Source organism: Drosophila ficusphila, unplaced genomic scaffold, assembly GCF_018152265.1.
Source record: "Drosophila ficusphila isolate 14025-0441.05 unplaced genomic scaffold, ASM1815226v1 contig_758, whole genome shotgun sequence".
NCBI classification, from domain to species: domain Eukaryota; kingdom Metazoa; phylum Arthropoda; class Insecta; order Diptera; family Drosophilidae; genus Drosophila; species Drosophila ficusphila.
Window position 1 is genome coordinate 450,010 of NW_025064700.1, and position 18,521 is coordinate 468,530.

Consider the following 18,521-nt stretch of genomic DNA (forward strand, 5'->3'; position numbering starts at 1 on the left):
ATAGTTCTACGTACCATGAACTATCGGTTTTTTGATCCCATCAAAAATAGAATTTTGGCAGGCCAAAAACGACCAAAATTTTGGTTAAAATTCGATTTTTTTTTTTAAACGCTGCCATTTTCTCATTTTTTGATATTTTTTTTTTATCGTAGTTCATGGTATGGAAAATATTATCTAGTTTAACGTCCACGGAGAGGTCCGGAATCACTGCAGCAGTTAAGGGGTTATATACCTTTTTCACCAGAGAAATACAGGGTTTTTATTTATTTTTTTTTTAGCATGTTACCATTGTTTTATTTAAATTCAATAAACATTTTATCAAAGTACGTGTCCTTAACTTAATTCGTATAAAATTTCGAGTGAAAATTTTGAGAATTGTGGAAGTTATAGTCCTTGCCGCAGAAGTCCTTTTTTAAGTAGTGGCTAACGGTGAGCATGAAAACAAGAAAACGGCTCAACGAAAAAAAAAAAAAAACTACGTTAGTTATAGTGTTACCTAGTTCGTGAACGAAGGATTTTACGAAAAAAAAATTTTTACAGTTACAGTGATTATTTTTTCAAAAAAACCGATTTTTCGAGGTCTAATAATTTAGTTTTTCGCCCCAAAAAAATAGAAAAATTTATCGAAAAAAAATTCCTTCGTTCACGAACTAGCTATTGTATCTACAAACAATCCCCCAAAATTTCAAATCGATCGATGTAGTGGTTACCGAGATATCGTGCTCACCGCAACGACCTTTTCTCAAAAATGCGATTCCGAGATAATCGCGTTTAAAGTTTTAGGTGGACATTAGGTAGTCATGCACACCGTGCGCTATGAACGGCTGTATCTTAGGTTCTAGTGCCCCGATTTCTAAAAAATTTTGCAGAAAAATTGTTGAAAGTATGTACATCAAAAAAAAAATCATAAAATTTTTTTCGATTTTTTGATTCTGAAAAAGGTATATAACCCCCTAAGGCACTTTTTTTTTTAGCGCCGTGGAGATCGACTATAACTTAAAAAATATTTAACTTTTTTCTTTAAAAATTTCACTATACATTCTTAAAACATGTATAAATATATTCTGAAAATTTGAAAAGAATTGATCAAGAAGTTTTTTTTATAAAAATTCCCAAAAATCACAATTTTTTTAGGACGGCACACTAGTTTTGCCCCTTAATAAGTAAAATTCATCAGCGGAAAATTGTGATGGATAAACACAAATTTTTCAGCATTTGACGGTAGTACACGATTACGCTTTTCGTCATAAACAATACCAGCTTCAGAAAACAGCCTCTCACTAACAGGCTACCCGCGGGAGAAGAAATATACATTTTAGCAGAATTCGAAATTTCAAATAAGCTAGCAGCTTTTCTAGTTTCAAATATAGTAGAACTAGCTTATAATAAGCTAAACTGGCAACAACGTAGCATGTACTTTGTGCGCTTCGGCTGATAGCATTGCCGAACATTCGGTATTCGGCTAGATCACTATTCGTGGCAACTCTAATAATTATAGTTAAAAAGACAGTGGTCTTGTATGCGCAACAAGTAACGATCTGTATTTTAACATACAAAGTTCTGATTTCTTTTATTTACAGAAACAACTTTTCTTAGAAAGTAATAAGCGGGAGTCAGTTCCAGTGGTGGTTATGGTGTTTTATGAGGCTTTGTGTCCAGACTCTAAACATTTTCTAACTAAGCAGCTACTTCCAACATTTAAGGTAGCTGCCTCAATTATGGAGGTGCATCTTGCGCCTTATGGCAAGGCAACAACAATCGAATTTAATGACGAAACAACTTTCGATTGTCAGCACGGACCTATAGAATGCCAAGCTAATATATACCATGCATGTGCTGCAAGTTTAATAAGGGACCCCCTTCTGCGACTACAAGTTGCAACATGTATGATTACAGATAACCGTGTACCTCAAGATGCTATGCTTAAGGTTAGTAGCTTACTTTAAACCTTTTAATAAAACACAAAAGAGCATAAATAAAATGTATGATTTAAAAAAATTGGTAGGCCACTGTTTTTGGGTAGCTTAAAATAATTGTTTTAAAATTTTCTGACATACCTTTGATTCGCGTAAACCATGTTCGTAACTCACTTGACTGGTTACTTGATTTATGCCCGGTATCGAATTCTGTAGGTTTATTTTTTCCCGAGCAATAACACTAACGCAGTCTAAAGAGCCGTATCATTTTACTTTCGAACTGATTTACGAAATGTAGGTATGGCAATTGAAGAAAAATCAGGCAAGGGCTAATTTTCTGAGGCTCAATGATTATTTCTTGCTCTGCAAAGGTATAAAAATTGCAACTTTAGAAAAAACTAGCAAGAGCCTCCGCAGCTTCGCCTGTAGAGAATAAGTTTCGCCAATTGATACTTAGTGTTCTCAAATGTAAGGAGTTGTAAAACTCCTCACAATATTAAGTGCAGGGGAGCTGCATAGCAACAGCGGGAGGAGCTGCATGCGGAAGAGTGGGTACCAAAAAGGGAAATATCGGTACCACTCTGGACCTTGGACTCCAGTGGGCAAGGGCATCGAGGTCGAACGGTGAATCCGCGGACTTTGGACCCATATAACGGTGAGTTTGCACAAAGAGGAGACACCGTGAATTAACGGGACCTCGATGCACTTTGGACGCGATCACGTGAGCTGTCTGGAGAGGATAACGGAACCCGCAGAGGATATAAAAGGACGGCGCAAGTGCAACGCGGGGAGTTAGAAAGGAACCGCATCGGAGGACGGTCGTGTCCAAGGCCCGGCAAGACAGTCAAGTGAAAGTCGTGCAGTGAGATCGTACCATCGCGAGTGAAACCCAAGGAACATACCAAGTGCCATTAAATCCGGAGTCAAGATTGCCGAGTCGAGAAGCCCAACGACGGTCACGTCTACATAAGCTGAGACTGCCAAGCTGAGATCCCGAGGGTACAAGGTAAGTTGAGAACGACGATATTGGTGGAGTCTGAGCAAGTGGATGTTGTGCGAGAGGTACCCAGCGTCGGTTCACATGAAAGATTGAGGACCTGCTGAGGGCCAGCCGACGAAGATCCAGTGGATGTTGTGCGAGAGGTACCCATCGTCGGTTCACATGAAAGATGGAGGACCTGCTGAGGGCCAGCCGACGGAAATCCGAGGGAGTTGTGCGAAAGGTGCCCGAAGTCGGTCCACACGAGAGTTAGGACCTGCCGAGGCCCAGGCCGACGAAATCCCGACCGAACTCCAGGGTGGAGCGAATAGTGTTGACTGCAGGCAACGCTGCTTAGCCCTGCGAGTAAGGTTTTCTGCTTAACATTCTCCAAGTTGTGAGAGACTCGTAGCGAGCCTAGTACGCGACCGGTGCTCGAAAGACTCGGCAAGGCAGAGGAAGCTGGACAGGCGTGCCGCCGCAGGAGTCGACGCGGGAGCCATTGCCGTCGTCAACGGGGGGCGTTATAGTCGCCAGAGAGCAGAGCCAAGATCAAACATCAATTTGTAAATCTACGATCAATAAACTCATCGTATAATTCGAAATGTAACCTAACTTCTGCGTATTTCTTGGTTTCGGGATCACGCTACAATAAATTTAGTGGGACGAACACACAAAACTCAACTGAGCTATCCGCACGTTTTACGTAGCGAGCGAAAATAAAAAAAACAGTTCGTTTCATCTGGCGCCCAAGCGTGATTCTCGGACCAAGAAATCAAGTACCAGAAATGGATTACGGAAGGAAGTCGCAGAGGGATGACGGCCAAAATGTCGGTAGAAGGAGGGAAGACGATACGTTGTATTGAGGAGCAATTGGGAGCGCGAGAAGCGGGTCAGAGGAGGGTACATTGTTGCAGCAGCAAACGCAACAGCAGCAGCAACAACCGCAACAGCGGGGCGAAGAGGGGGCTTCGGCGCTCGTCGTCGGTCCTCCAGCTACTGGCGTCCCCGCTGGTGGCGCGGTCCCCGTCGCCGGTCTGGCATGCGCTGCAAATGGAGAAGGGGAGGTCAGCGTCCCAAGAGAAAGGCCTGCCGGGACTCGCTGGGCCAGGGTTGGCGCCCCGGCGCATGAACATCAGGAAGGCAACAACGGCTTGACCATGCTGCAAGCATGGACTTCCAGATCCCCTACATGCGTGGCCTCCAGCGACGTCTTTGCTTTGGCAACATTGATCAGGATAGGGTGTTCCAATTTTCTTGGGTTGATTAAATCCTCCTCGTCTCGAACCAAGTGATCTGATGCGGCGGAGTCCAAGACGAATTCTGTTCCGTTTTCCACCACAAAGGATGAGGCTGAAACACAAAAATCATCATCGTTTGCTAAATTCGCACTAGAATTTTGGATTTTCTTCGGACAATTTACACGTTTGTGCCTAGGTTGACCACATGCGTAACATTTATAAGGAAAATTGTTCGAATTATTCCTGAATCCAGTTCCATTCTTTCCTGCATCTTAACGTGCGCCAATACGCCCCCACACGTTTCCTTTTCCAGCTGCAAAAGCTGTCTTGCTTGGCTCGCTCTTGGATAAATTGTGAGGTTTCAGTTCCTTCCTCTTGGTTTCTTCATCTAGGAGGCGATTTTTGACGAACGAAGTTTCCACGTCCTCAGCAGCCAGAGTTTCGATCGCCGTCACTACTGTATTATATTCTGCTGGCATCGTGAGCAGCAGATGACAAACAACGTCGTTTTCCTCCAGAGTGGCACCAGAATGACGCAATTCTCTAACAAGTGTATCAAATTTTAGAAAAAATGAGTTTAGGGTTTCACTCATTGGATTAAATTTAGTGGTCAACAGTTTTTTTTCTTAATAATAATTGACTTGCGATTCCTCTACGCTTGAAAGTAGATTTCAAGGACGTCCATAATTCATGCGCGCTGTACTTCTCCTTAGCATAATCCAAGTGGCTGTCCGCAATCCTCTGTAGTATTTGAGACTTGCACTTCCGGTCGAGCCGTTTCAGTTTTTCCACCTCGGTTTCCGATTCCGCTTCATCTGTAAGAGTTTCCAGCGACGTTTCCGTAAATTGTTTGAGATCGAGTTCCTCTAGCAGTGTTTCCATTCGGAATTTCCAATTCCCAAAATTACTGCCGTCGAATAGAGGAACGCGATACCGCGGCTCCGATTCCTCCAACATTTTTCAAGTCCAGAATATGTTCCAAGTTCTACATCCGATTTTTTTTCCGACTGACCCGTCACCAATTCCGCGAAATACCTCGTATTTCCAAGAAACGAAGTTTCTAGTAAATTCCAAGAGTCGCCATACCGGCCACTTTATTCCAATTTATGGAAAATGTTGTTTAGCCTTTATGCATTTGATGAGCATTCATCAAATATGACTGCAAGGGTATATACGTATCTGCCGATAACACTGGTCAACAAAATTCAAGCTTTTCGTGTCACACGGACTTTTTTGATATTTTTTCTTTAATTGGTGATTGCAAGAAAAAATAAACAGTTAAAAAATTTGCTAGCCAAGGATTTTATTCTATTGAGTAATTTAAAATATTAAGAAAAAATACAGATCACGTAAATGAAACGTTAATTTATATATAAATTACTTAGTAATGAAAGATTTTCTTTAATATTTAGCTTCTGGTTGGTCCCTTTTAATTGTCCAGCAGTACGTTTTTCAAATTAAAGGAAAATTAAACAATAACATAAAATTATAATAACCAAAAATTAAACAATTGAGCAGAAACATTAAATTATAAAGAACAAAAATTCAATCTTTAAAAAAATTGGTAATTTTTGATTGCTTGGTGTTTTTTTTCTTTTATTTTTTTCATTGCGTTTTCTAAACCTATAAAGCTAGGTACACACGATGCAAACAATTTGCAGCAAGTTGATTGCTGCAACCAAATTTGCTCGTATAAACACGAGTGAAAACATTTTGCTGCAAACAAAGAACTTGCACAGTTTTTTTGCAGCAATATTTTTTGCTTGTCGTCTGTATACATTTTTTTACCGCCATCTTTATTGCATAATTTGCTTGCTTGTTTGCATGTGCTGTTTGCTTTAAATCGCAATATTGCAGCAAGCAAAGCAATATGTGGGATCGCGAGAACACGATTAAATTGATTGAATTATACGAGAATCATTCCGTTTTATAGGATGTCTCTTCACAAGATTATAAAAAAAAGTTTGCGTGCAAAACAAAAATTGATTGAAGCAAGAAATGTTCTTGCAATATTTGCATAGGTGTAAACATTTGTGCAAAATTTTGCTGCAAATTATTTTCAACTTGCTGCAAATTGTTTGCATCGTGTGTTCCTAGCTTTACGAAAAACAACGAGGGAAACACAAAATTCATAATGCATAGCGCCATAAAGGCGGCATAGCTGTCTGCAAAATCTAACGGTGCTTTAACTACAAAAAATTTCGCATTGCATTACGATTTTTAAGCGGTTACGAAACAAAATTACGATTTATAAGAGGTTCAATATACTTTGCGTTGCGCCAAATACTACGAATTAACGAGGGGACCAAAATGTATGGAATTTTTACGAATTAACGATTTTTTTCAAGGGGACAGAATTTTTTACGAATTATCGCGATTTTCGATTTAGGGGAACGAATTATCGGGATTCGACTGTATATACATAAAGGCTAAATAAAATCGAAGCTATGGCGATTTTTCTATTAATTTTTCATATTTTCGACTATTGTTCATATGATAGCTATATGAAGTAGTCGTTCGAATTTCAAGAGTGTTAAAAAACTCTAAATACAAAATATCATAATTGTCTGATAAAAAACAACGATGTTATTATTTTTTTCCGTCAATTTCTATATGGATTTTTCGATCTTTCCGATCTATGGCAGCTATATGATATATTTATCCGATTTTAATAAAATTTAATTCAAACTCGCTTGTGGGATTAAAAACATTTTTTTTTTTTTTTTTCAAATACGGTATTTAATTATCGAACCTGCTCTCAATGAGACTAACGACAAGTATTCAAATCATAGCCAAATACATATACAGTAGAATCCTGTTATAACGACTCCGCTTATAGTGTCCGTCCGGGTATTGCGACGAAAACTCGATGGCTTGATTGATCCCCAGACAGACTTATACACTTAAATCCTTCTGCTTAGTGTGTCTTCCGGGTATAACGACGAAAAATCGTCGGTCCCTTGAAAGTCGCTATAAGCGGATTCTACTGTAATTAATTAATTAAAATTAAGTTTTTTTGGTATAACGGCCCTTGCTATTGTTGCTGGGTGGGGAGATCTCTTAGAGGAGTCGTGTGTACACTAGCCACACATTAAAACCGCGCCAGCCTGTTTGGATGATCCTGTATCTGGATCGTATGCGTATGCGTTCCCGCATAGCTCGGAGCCATACTTCCAAATTGGTTTAAGAACTACATGGTACAGAAGTACCTTATACTCCAATTTAATTTTAATTTTAGTTGTGTTCAATTGGCTTCGATGTGCCTTCTCCAGGTAAGCCGTCTATGAAGGTGGACTCTAAGATACGTTACTTCCGTTGTTTGTGGAATATGGATGTTGTTCAGAGATAGTGGGGGGCAAGTTTGTCTATTAAGGGTAAAAGTAACGTGTTTGCACTTTTGCTCGTTGACCTTCATGCGTCAATCTGCTAGCCATTTCTCCAAAAGCACGAGATGAGCTGATAGATTTTGCGTTGCTTTCATCAGTAAATGTTGAAGTTATTGTAAGACCGGTTGTCGGAAGGTCTGCTGTGTAGATTATATACAGCGTTGGTCCAAGCACGCTTCCCTCGATTAGATGGTAATCGGAGAGGAAATCTTTACACCGTACTGCGAAACTTCTATGCACAAGATATGACTTCAGTATTTTGTGGGTGTTCTGTGGTAGCAAATTTTGAATTTTATAAATCAAGCCGTCTAACAAACGCGGTCAAAGGCCTGGGCGACATCCAGAAAGACTGCGGATAGTACTCTCGACTTTCAAATGTATTTTGTATCTCTGAGGTTATTCGGTTTACTTGTTCAATGGTTTCGTGTTTCTCGTGAATACCAAATTGGTGGCTTGGGATGACATTATGGAACTGTAGGTGTTATTTTATACGATTCAGAAGAAGCTTTTCAAATATCTTTGATAGGCACGACAGAAGACTGATTGGCCTATATGATGAAGGCTAGGACTTGTCCTTTCCAGCTTTATGGATCATAGTGATGACAGACTTTTTTGTTGTGGATAATAGCCCCATTTCATCATGCTGTTGAATATCGTGGTGAAAAGATTTACTGCACAGCTCGGCAATTCCATAATCATTTTCGGGGAGATTAGATTGTGTCCTGGTGCTTTCTTTTTTTTCCTGAGCCTCTATCACTCTTGTCACTTCTCTAGATTCGAATGCGATAGGCAGGGTAGCCTCTGGAGTGATGATTGTTGGGAGCACAAAGTTGTTTGTTGATGGAAGCGGTTTGAAGGCGTTTTCCAGATGCGCTGAAAATACATTCGCCCCCTCTTCGTTGCTGCGATTGTGTGTAATGGCGATTCGCTTTCGATTGGTGGACATATACCCGATTTAGCTTTCCACAATGGATATCGTCTACTGTTAGGGGAGAGATTCTGCAAATAGAATAATTGAGATCGATTACTTTCATCTTCTAGGGCTGTGCTCAGAAGATAGTTGACTATTTTAAGCCGCTCCTTCGAGGCAGGCGATCTGTGGGCTTGCCACTCCCTCCGAAGCCCTCTCTTATTGCGTAGCAGTTCGTTGATATGCCCAGAAGCTCGACTCTTGCTAAAATTAGAATTAAAATTGCAAGCCGATATAGTAGGTGTGGAGTGTTGAGCTAGCTGCCATAACAGACACTAGTACTTCAACTGAGCTGTCAATGTTTTCTTTTTGATACATGTTTGGGAAGCCATCAATATGGGTACTTACATACTTTCTGTATTTAAGCCAATCTGTTTTTCTGGAAGTTAGAAGATGTGTTCGTTTAGAAAGCTGTGGATGGTCATAGAAAAGAAATAAAATGGGCGAGTGATCCGATGAAAGATCTGATAAGTATTCCACATGAACATGACCTCTAGGCACTCTTCTTGTGACGGCAAAATCCATCAGGCTTCTTGTGAGGATCTGTTGGCCAATATGTATGTATTATAGCGTTGTACAGCTGTCTTCCTTTCGGATTGGTGAGACGAAAGCCCCAATGGGGGTGTTTTGCATTGTAATTACCAGCCGCTATAAAACGGTCACCTAAACGGTCAAAGAACTGTACAAATTCATCTTCGGAAATGGAGAAGCGTGGTGGGCAGTATACAGCGGATAGGTTTAAGAAACCGCTTTGGGTATCGATGTGTATTGCTGTAGCTTTTAAAAAGGTTGTTGCGAATGATGGCAACTCATAATGCCTGATGCGTTTCTTGATCAGTATGCCAGTGCCGCCATGAGCCTTGCCATCAGGATGGTTTGTTTTATAAAATGAATAGCCATTTAGGTGAAAGTAGTTTTTGTTAGTTAGGTGAGTCTCTGATATAAGCATGGCGTCAATGTCATACTGATCTAGGAACTGCAAGAGCTCATATTTGTGCTGAGAAATGCCATTCGCATTCCAGAAACATATTTTTAAGGTAACCATCTAAACCGATTTTTGTTTAATTAATAGCTCCAAAAGGAGATTTTGAGAGCGCATAAGTTCCTGCAGCGTTTGCTGTATTGCTACCATTGTGTTGGTTATAGTTACTAACATTGCTTCTACGCCATTAGGCAATTGTATGTTTTCATTCGCATGTTGGCCAGTAGTTTCTGGAATCTGGTTCAGCAGTGGTTTGCTGAACTGATACTGTGGATACTGTGGCGTCCGCCCCGTTGTTGTTACTTAAAGCCTGTGCAGAAGAGACTCGCGGGATCGTGGTCGTTGATATAAATGGAGAACTTTTTCGGGTTACAGGATTTCGAGCTGCAGTTATGTGTTGGCCTAGTCGACTTTTCAACTCTTTATAGACAGTACAACCTATGTAATTTGCAGTGTGGTTTCCCCCACTATTACTATTTATGGCAGAAGTGTTATCCTTATTTATTGGGCAGGCCTCAGTTGAGTGTGCATCTCCGCAGGCAACGCAGACCGCACGTAGAGTGCAGTAAGTCTTCGTACGACCGTATTCCTGACAATTCATATATTGCACGGGCCCATTCCGCTTGTGGGGCTCATCAACGGTGATTCTACGGTGCAGCAGATATTGAAGCTTATATATTGGGTGGACTTCATTATTTTTTAATTTCATAGTTTCCGGCTCCAACTCTACCTTGAACATTGGCTGCGGAACTTTGTTTTTATTTAAGGTAGGTTCTCACCTTGTGTCGAAAAAAATCGATTTTTTTTGTTTTGCCTTTTCGAATAGATATATGTTTTAAGAATGTGCTCAATAAATTTCAGATCAAAATTTGAAAAATTACAAGAGTTACAGGCCTTTACATTGAGCACATGTCGAGCACCGGCCATTTGAAGCCAAAACTTTAAACGCGTTTATCTCGGAACCACGTTTTCGGACCTTACGGAAGTAATTGAAGGCGTTGGGGTTAACCAATCGTCATCAAATTTTTTTTTTAATTGTTCCTAATTGTTTCCTTTAACTAATGAACTAGGATTATCCAAAAATATTAAAAACTGTTTAATTGGGAAAATAACTAGTGAGAAAAAAAGCGCGAAAATCGAAAATTTTTTTTCAAATGCTAATAACTTTTGCAGTTTTTATTTTTTTTCTGATCCTAGTTCATTTTATGCACACTACTGTACACTTTAAGAATATTTTTGGTTTTTGTGTTTCCGATTACCCGTTTTGGCTGAATCACTTCCGTAAGCGGGACACCTTTTTTGCCGAAATGCCGCAACTGAGCAACGCCCCCTCCCGCCCTTTTTGGGATTTTTCAATTTTGAAATTTTTTTCGCAAAATAAAGATGTTTTCAAATAAAGTTAAAAATTTCTGCTTTTTCTCTTTAACCGTTTTCTCAAAACAATTTTTTTAAAAAAGTGCCATTTTTCGGCCCTACAAGGTGAAAACCTGCCTTAATATATTCATAGCCTGTTTGACATTAAATCCCTTTTCTTTAAGTTCAGCTATGATCTCATATATAGGGACTGCTGATTCGATACCTTTTATTACTGCTTGTAGTCCTTTGCAACTTTTAAGTTGGTAAGTGTAGTAACTTATTTTTCCGTTGTCAAGGTGTTTGGCAACAGATCGATAGTCTTGTTCGTTGTGCTCTTGTATTTTTGTTTCATTTATGTTACCCCTTTTTAAGGATTTAACATAGAAACTGTTTGCTCCTATTTGATCAGTTATTTTTTTTACCAATTCAGAACAATTTGCCTGACGTACAAAGATTGGTGGTGGCCTTAGTTGCTTGGTCTGAGGTTTTTGAGCGGTATCATCTTCTTTTGGGTCACTCAAAATAGAAAATCGATTTCTTGTTAGCGCATTGTTTGGTACAGTGGCTTCAATTTTCTTCGTGACTTTTGATGCATTTGTTTTTTTTAGCTGCTTGTGGGCTTAATTTTCTTTTAATTTTCTCGTTCTCGCTGGTTTTGATTTTTGGACAAGAGTTAGCGTAGTGTCCCTTTTCGTTGCAGTGGAAACATCGTATGTTGGTCCCGTTCTTCACTCTGAAGTTACTGCTCCCGTTCTGATTGTTTCCCCTCGCGTTGTGTCCAGTTCTTTCCAGTCGATTCCGGCATTCCGCGATTTTATGGCCAATCTTGCCACAGTGATGACATTTCACTTAGAACTTGATCTTCTTCCGCTCTGGGTCTGCATCCTCTGCCGCATTACGCTTCTTAAATGCAAGAGCCTGCAGTTGTTGTTGTAGCTCATTGCGGCTTGTAACGTCAGTAGAATCGCTGTGGTTGTCTCCACTCCCACGAAGCGTTGAAAGAACAGTTCCTTAAACTGTGCCCAGGTTATGCCAGCGAAACATACTTGCGATAACCATTGTGATGCGCTGCCTTCTAGCGCCTTGCTTAAGGGGTTATATCCAGTTGATATTTTGAAAAAATCGGTTTTGTTCTGGTTGCTCCAAGACCGTTTTGTCGTTTTCACTGAAGCAAAAGGTCTTTTGCATATGTATGGTAAACAGTGCACATATAGGCAAGCAAATCGTTAAACATCGGTTTTGCGGACGAAATATATTAATCGCTTCGTGAATTGAACGTGTGTGTGTCTGTCCGTCTGTCTGTTTCTATGTAAACTAGTCTCTCAGTTTTAAAGCTATCGTGCTGAAACTTTCTGAATAGTTGTGTAGTTATTGCACGCAGTATACAAGTCGGAACCAGCCGGATCGGCCGACTATATCGGATAGTTCCCATACGAGAGATTGAAAAAAAATTCTCACTCCGTTGTTTTTGATCAGATCGACTTGATTTCTTCCAGATGGCGTTTTCTAACTACTATTGAATTTCGGTTTATTTTATCAAAATCGGATAACTCTATCATATAGCTGCCATAGGAGAGATCAACAAAGATATATAGAATTAATGGAAATTAATTGTTAACGTCATTGTTTTTCATCACACGACTGTGATTTTTTGAGTATCAAGTTTGTTTGGTCCAGCCCAAACAACTTAAATAACATCGCTTTTGTTTTCCTAACATCTTAACTAAAAACTATTGTAAACTGCCCTGCGAGGCAAACTCTCTTAAATTCGCTTGCCCTGCGAGGCAATTCTCTTAACCATCGCTTGTTCTTCGCTTATCATTTATCACTTCTTACTTCTTCGTTAAGCTCATGCAGCTGCATTGCATCGGCATTGCCAAAAATAGTCATCATCAGTCGTTGTTAGCTAACAGTCGTTAATAGTTGTCGTCGTTATCAAGATCGTTGCTAGATCGTTGCATTTAACGCTCAAACCAATTCGGGTTTGTCTGCGCATAAATTCGTATTATTTTGTCGCCGCCCTTGTGCCGATAAATAAACTCTATTGTATTCAATAAATATACTTAAGTGAATCGAAAATAAACTTGTTATAATTTACGTTGGAGCTAATTAAATACACCTTTATAAAACTAAAATAAATCTTTGTGTTATCTTGCCAAAAAATAGTTAGTGAAAAAGCTCGCTAACTCAACAAAGTTTTTTAACTAGCCTTGATTTATAAAAAAATTTCATAAAAATCGGACAACTATATCATATAGCTGCCATAGGAAAGATCGAAAAATCTATATAGAATTAACGGAAATAAAATGATAACATCGTTATTTCTCTTCAGAAAATCATGATTTTTGGAATATAGAGTTTTCTAACGACTCTTGAATAACAAATTAAATTTTATCAAAATCAGACGACTATATCATATAGCTGCCATATGAACAATAGTCAAAAATATGGAAAATTAGTAGAAAATTCGTCGTAGCTTCGATGTTGTTTGGCCTTTGTGTATTCTGTTCGAAATATTTTATGACTGCAAGGGTATATAAGCTTCGGCTCGCCGAAGCTAGCTTCCTTTCTTGTTCTACATCAAATCGGTTTTTAATTGCAAAAGGAAAAAAATAGTTGACTCCTTGGTCTATTGATGTTCATTTCACACCATAGTAGTCTAATTCGTATTTATTTTTTAAATAATTGACCCCATCGTGATTTCATAAATAAAATATTTGCCGTCGGCAACAACAACTTCCGTTTTGCTAAGGGGCAGTGGCGTGCCTTGTCGGGGCCCCGTATAAAAAATTTTTTGGAGGCCCTTATATGGAAGTAAAGATTTTTCACAAAAGAAAACAAGAAAGGAAGCTAGCTTCGGCAAACCGAAGCTTTTATACCCTTGCAGTCATCAAATATGTCGAAAAAAAATACATAACGGCTAAACCACATCGAAGCTAAGACGATTTTTCATTTCTTTTTATATATTTTCGACTATTGTTCAAATGTCGGCTATATGATATACCCGTCCGATTTTGATGAAATTTAATTCGGTATTCAAGAGTCGTTAGAAAACTCTATATTCCAAAAATCATGCTTGTCTGATGAAAAACAACGATGTTACAATTTTGATTCCGGTTTTTCTATATAGATTTTTCGATCTTTCCTATAGTAGCTATAAGATATAGTTGTCCGATTTTTATGAAACTTTTTCTCAATATAAGAGTTTTTAAAAACTTGATATTCAAAAAATCATGCTCGTGGGATAAAAAACAACGATGTTATCAATTTATTTCCATTATCTAATATATAAAATTCTCGTGTCACAGTTTTTCTGACCTTTCTCCTCCGAAACGGCTATACCGATTCTCATAAAATTTTGTGAGCGTATTGAGTAAGTCTGACAATTACCCAACGTCTATTTTTCATCCTCTTAAATCGTGTTCGACATACCAAAAATCGCATATAAAGTGAGTTTCTACCTCATCACACTGACAAAAACACGCTACCATAGCATTTTAAATCAATTTAAACTGGGGAAAAAATCCTTCATCATTAAGTAAAATCATTAATTCTATTTATGAGTATTTTGTCCAGTGAGCTATGCCAAGAAAACGCAAAGCGGGTACTTTCACAGTCAATAGACGCAGAACAAATGACCAACAACGACAACAAGTACATCGAGCATTTACATATGATTCATTACTGCGTCTAGCATTCCAGTATGAGCCCGATATTAAGTATTATGCTCACTCAAAAGTGGTAATTGGTGCTATGGACAAAGAATGTCCGCATTGTCATGCTCTGAAATTTAAAAATGAGCCAGCTGGGATGTGTTGCGCGTCAGGAAAAATGGAACTACCAGAAATTGAAACACCACCTGAACCATTGAACGGCTTACTTATCGGCACGGATCCAGATTCTAACCTGTTCCTGAAGTCAATTCGAACATTTAATTCATGCTTTCAAATGACATCGTTCGGAGCAACAGAAATAGTTCGAAATACTAATGCAAATGGTCAAAATTACAATTCTACATTCAAAATTAGAGGCCAAGTTTATCATAAAATGGGCTCACTGCTGCCAATGCCAAATGAACAACATAAATTCTTACAAATCTACTTTATGGGCGGAGAGGATTTCGGAAGCGCACTTGCCAATTGCGTGAATGCACGTTGTGATTATAATAACCTGGATTCATTTTATGCCAGACGCATCGTCATATGACGAATATTAGCGGATATTGGAGAGCGTCATAAACGTAGTTTTGCTTGAGGCGTTGAACAGGACATTGAAAGATATTAAAAACAACGACAAACTATTTGGCGGAACTCTGTTGGTCCTTTCAGGTGATTTCAGACAAACACTTCCAGTCATTCCACGTTCAAAATACGCTGATGAGATCAACGCTTGCCTAAAATCATCTCCATTGTGGCGTAATGTTGAAAAATTACAGCTTAAAGTAAATATGCGTTTTCAAATGCTTCAAAATCCATCCGCTGAAACATTTTTAAAACAACTCTTAGATATCGGTGATGGAAAAATTGGTATAGATGAAACTGGATACGTAAAATTACCGACCGATTTTTGCACAATCGCTGATTCGCAAGATACTCTAATTGAACACATATTTCCCGATTAACACTCATAGTACATAAATCATGAGTGGATTGCAGAAAGAGCAATTTTAACGGCAAAAAATGTAGACGTTGACAGTTTAAATCAAAAGATACAAATGTTGTTGCCAGGGAACTTGGTATCATATAAATCTATTGATACAGTTTGCGACGACAGCGAAGCAATAAATTTTCCAACAGAGTTTTTGAACTCACTGGATTCGCAAGGCATGCCAACGCACAATTTAAAATTAAAGGTTTATCTCCAATTATCCTACTTCGAAATTTGAACCCGCCCCGACTGTGCAACGGTACGCGATTAGTCATTAAAAAATTAATGGAAAGTTCAGAGGTGAAAATATACTAATACCAAGGATTCCTATTATACTTGATGCGCCAATTCAATTCAAACGAATTCAGTTTCCGATTAGATTGGCATTTGCAATGACTATCAACAAATCCCAAGGTCAATTTAAGAACACCATGTTTTTCACACGGACAATTATACGTGGCATGCTCTCGAGTGGGTAACCCAGCGGGAAAAAGATGTGGAAGATATGCTATTTTCCAGAGGTTTCTTTATACAAGCGGAAGGGCAAAAACCTCCTTCACCCCTTACATTTTTGCCGTCTCTCCTTTCAAAATACACGGGGGTGGCACACAAAAGTTAGGGGTGAAGGAGGTTTCTATGTAAAAATCCACAGGTTTTTGTGTTTTGTCAGAAACCCACCCTTATTTAGCGGACCGAAATTATCAACTACTACCCCTACGCCTGCTAAAAGAAGCAGGATTTCCAGTACTCTTAAAACCTAAAACTTACTTCTAAAAACCTACTTCTCACTTTCCCGCTGGGAAACCATCCAGTTTGTTTGTATTAGCAAAAGATGGACTCACAAAAAATAATGTTCACGCTATAGCATTAAGAGACTGATATTATTTAAAAGTGTTATAAATTATAATAACTTATTAAAAATAATGTTTGCTTTTTGTTATTTTTATATTCCCTCACGGTTTATAGCGCCCCAGATGACTTTATAATACATAAGTCTAGAACTGAGTAAATTTTGTAGAGAATATATAAAGTCATCTGGTGGCAAAACAACGTTTGCCGGGTCAGCTAGTTCTATATATATTTTTCGATCGCTCGTATTGCAGCTATATGATAGAGTTATCCGATTGATCAAATTAATCCGAAATTCAATAACAGTTAGAAAACGCCATCTTGAAGAAATCAAGTCGATCTGATCAAAAACAACGGTCTGAAAATTTTTTATTTCATTCTCTCGTATGGGAGCTATCCGATATAGTCGGCCGATCCGGCTCGTTCCGACTTATATAGTGCGTGCAATAACTATACACCTTTTGGGAAAGTTTCAGCAAGATAGCTTTAAAGCTGAGAGACTAGTTTGAAGAGAAACAGACAGACGGATAGACGGCCAGACGGACAGACGTATTCTGATTCTACTCGTGATGCTGATCAAGAATACACTGGTCGGCATATATATTTTGACTATAATAAAAGTGAAATATACTTGAAACTTGAACTTGCTTCTTTTAACTTATGGTGTCAATGGAAAAGTAATTTAAATACCGTTTGAATGATACCATACTTTTCTTAAAAAGTAAAAAATTTCATAAAAAATCGGACAACTATATCATATAGCCGCCAGAGGAAAGATCGAAAAATCTATATAGAATTAACGGAAATAAAATGATAACATCGTTATTTATAATCAGAAAAAATGCAAAAAGAAATTTTCAAAAATAATTTTTCTTGTATTTTTTATGATTTTTTGAAAATGCTTAGAAATACGCATTTAAGCCATATTTTTCTCTTTTCCATACAAATTTTATCCGACATTGTCACCTTCGAAAAATCATAAAAAATAAAAGAAAAATTATTTTTGAAAAATTCTCTTTGCAGTTACTATCATTTTTGTTTAAAGAAACTTTTTGCATCCAAAAATTTTAGTTTTCAAGACGAGGGAAAAAGTTTAAAAAGTAAATTTTTTTGTAAGCTGCCCTTTTTAATAAATATCAAATGAGTTAAAAAAAAGTATGGTATCATTCAAACGGCATTTAAATTACCTTTCCATTGATACCAAAAGTTAAAAGAAGCAAGTTCAAGTTTCGAGTATATTTCACTTTTATTTTGTCAAAATATATATGCCGACCAGTGTATACATATGTACCTTATGGGGTCTGAGGTGTCTCCTTAACTGCGTTGCAAACTTCTGACTGAAATTATAATACCCTTTGCTCTGCAAGGGAATAAAAAATATTGTGAGAAGAAATATTTATTTATCACATTATTTACCCATTTTACAAATAAAAGTCAAATTTTAAATATTCACTCTTTCACACTTTGGGGGCCCCCGTGGCCTGGGGCCCCGTATAATTGATACGGCAAATACGGCGGTAGCTACGCCCCTGCTAAGGGGTCGATAAATCTATTGCCAAAAGCTATCGTCAATGCTGCCGTTCTTGTAGTGAAACAAAACAACCACTTAAAACTACTTATAAAATGGAATTATGAAATGTCAGACATATTAAAAACACATGTGTTGCATCTAAGATGTGTTGATTTTCTTAAATCAATCAATTTTTACTTTCTTATGGCTTCAAAACAGGCAATTGAAAATATAAATGCAAACAAGTCAGCTGTTTGAACAGTGAGAAACGATGAAAAATGAAACGTTCCGTACGAAACGAAACGATGACAAAAAAAATTGTTAAAACCGGAGCACCTAAAACGAAAACGTACGTTTTCGTCCAAAAACGAAAACGAAAAAAAAAGTGAAAACCGGAGCCTGCCTGATAAAGTACAAAATCTAGAATAAGACACAAGTATAAACTATTGTATGATAAATAAATATTAAGTTAAAATAATTTTCTAATCATAAGGCAGAGATCAGGAGCTCTCTGTGTCAGGATGACCGAATTGTAACAGGCAAGGGTGGGTTTGTGCTCATTGGTAGGGGAGACCGGGGGGTCGTGAGACACGGGGGTCGTGAGACGCGCTTACAGCCCTGAACTAAAAAGCGCGACATCTACCAGTTGACTGTGAAACTTCTTGCTTGTTTTCAATCTTCATTT

At 38.3% G+C, this 18,521-nt stretch overlaps 1 protein-coding gene across 5 annotated transcripts in view; it reads left to right on the forward strand.

The window, feature by feature from the left end:
* The window catches only part of LOC108100585 (gamma-interferon-inducible lysosomal thiol reductase), a 43,715-nt gene that overhangs the window by 13,994 nt on the left and 11,200 nt on the right, over positions 1-18,521 (forward strand). For all 5 annotated transcript variants that reach the window (XM_043208879.1, XM_043208877.1, XM_043208878.1 and 2 more), the window contains one exon: positions 1,581-1,928. In XM_043208879.1, coding sequence (XP_043064814.1) covers positions 1,632-1,928 — 297 coding nt within the window. In that variant the 5' untranslated portion in view covers positions 1,581-1,631. The remainder of the gene's footprint in view (positions 1-1,580; positions 1,929-18,521) is intronic.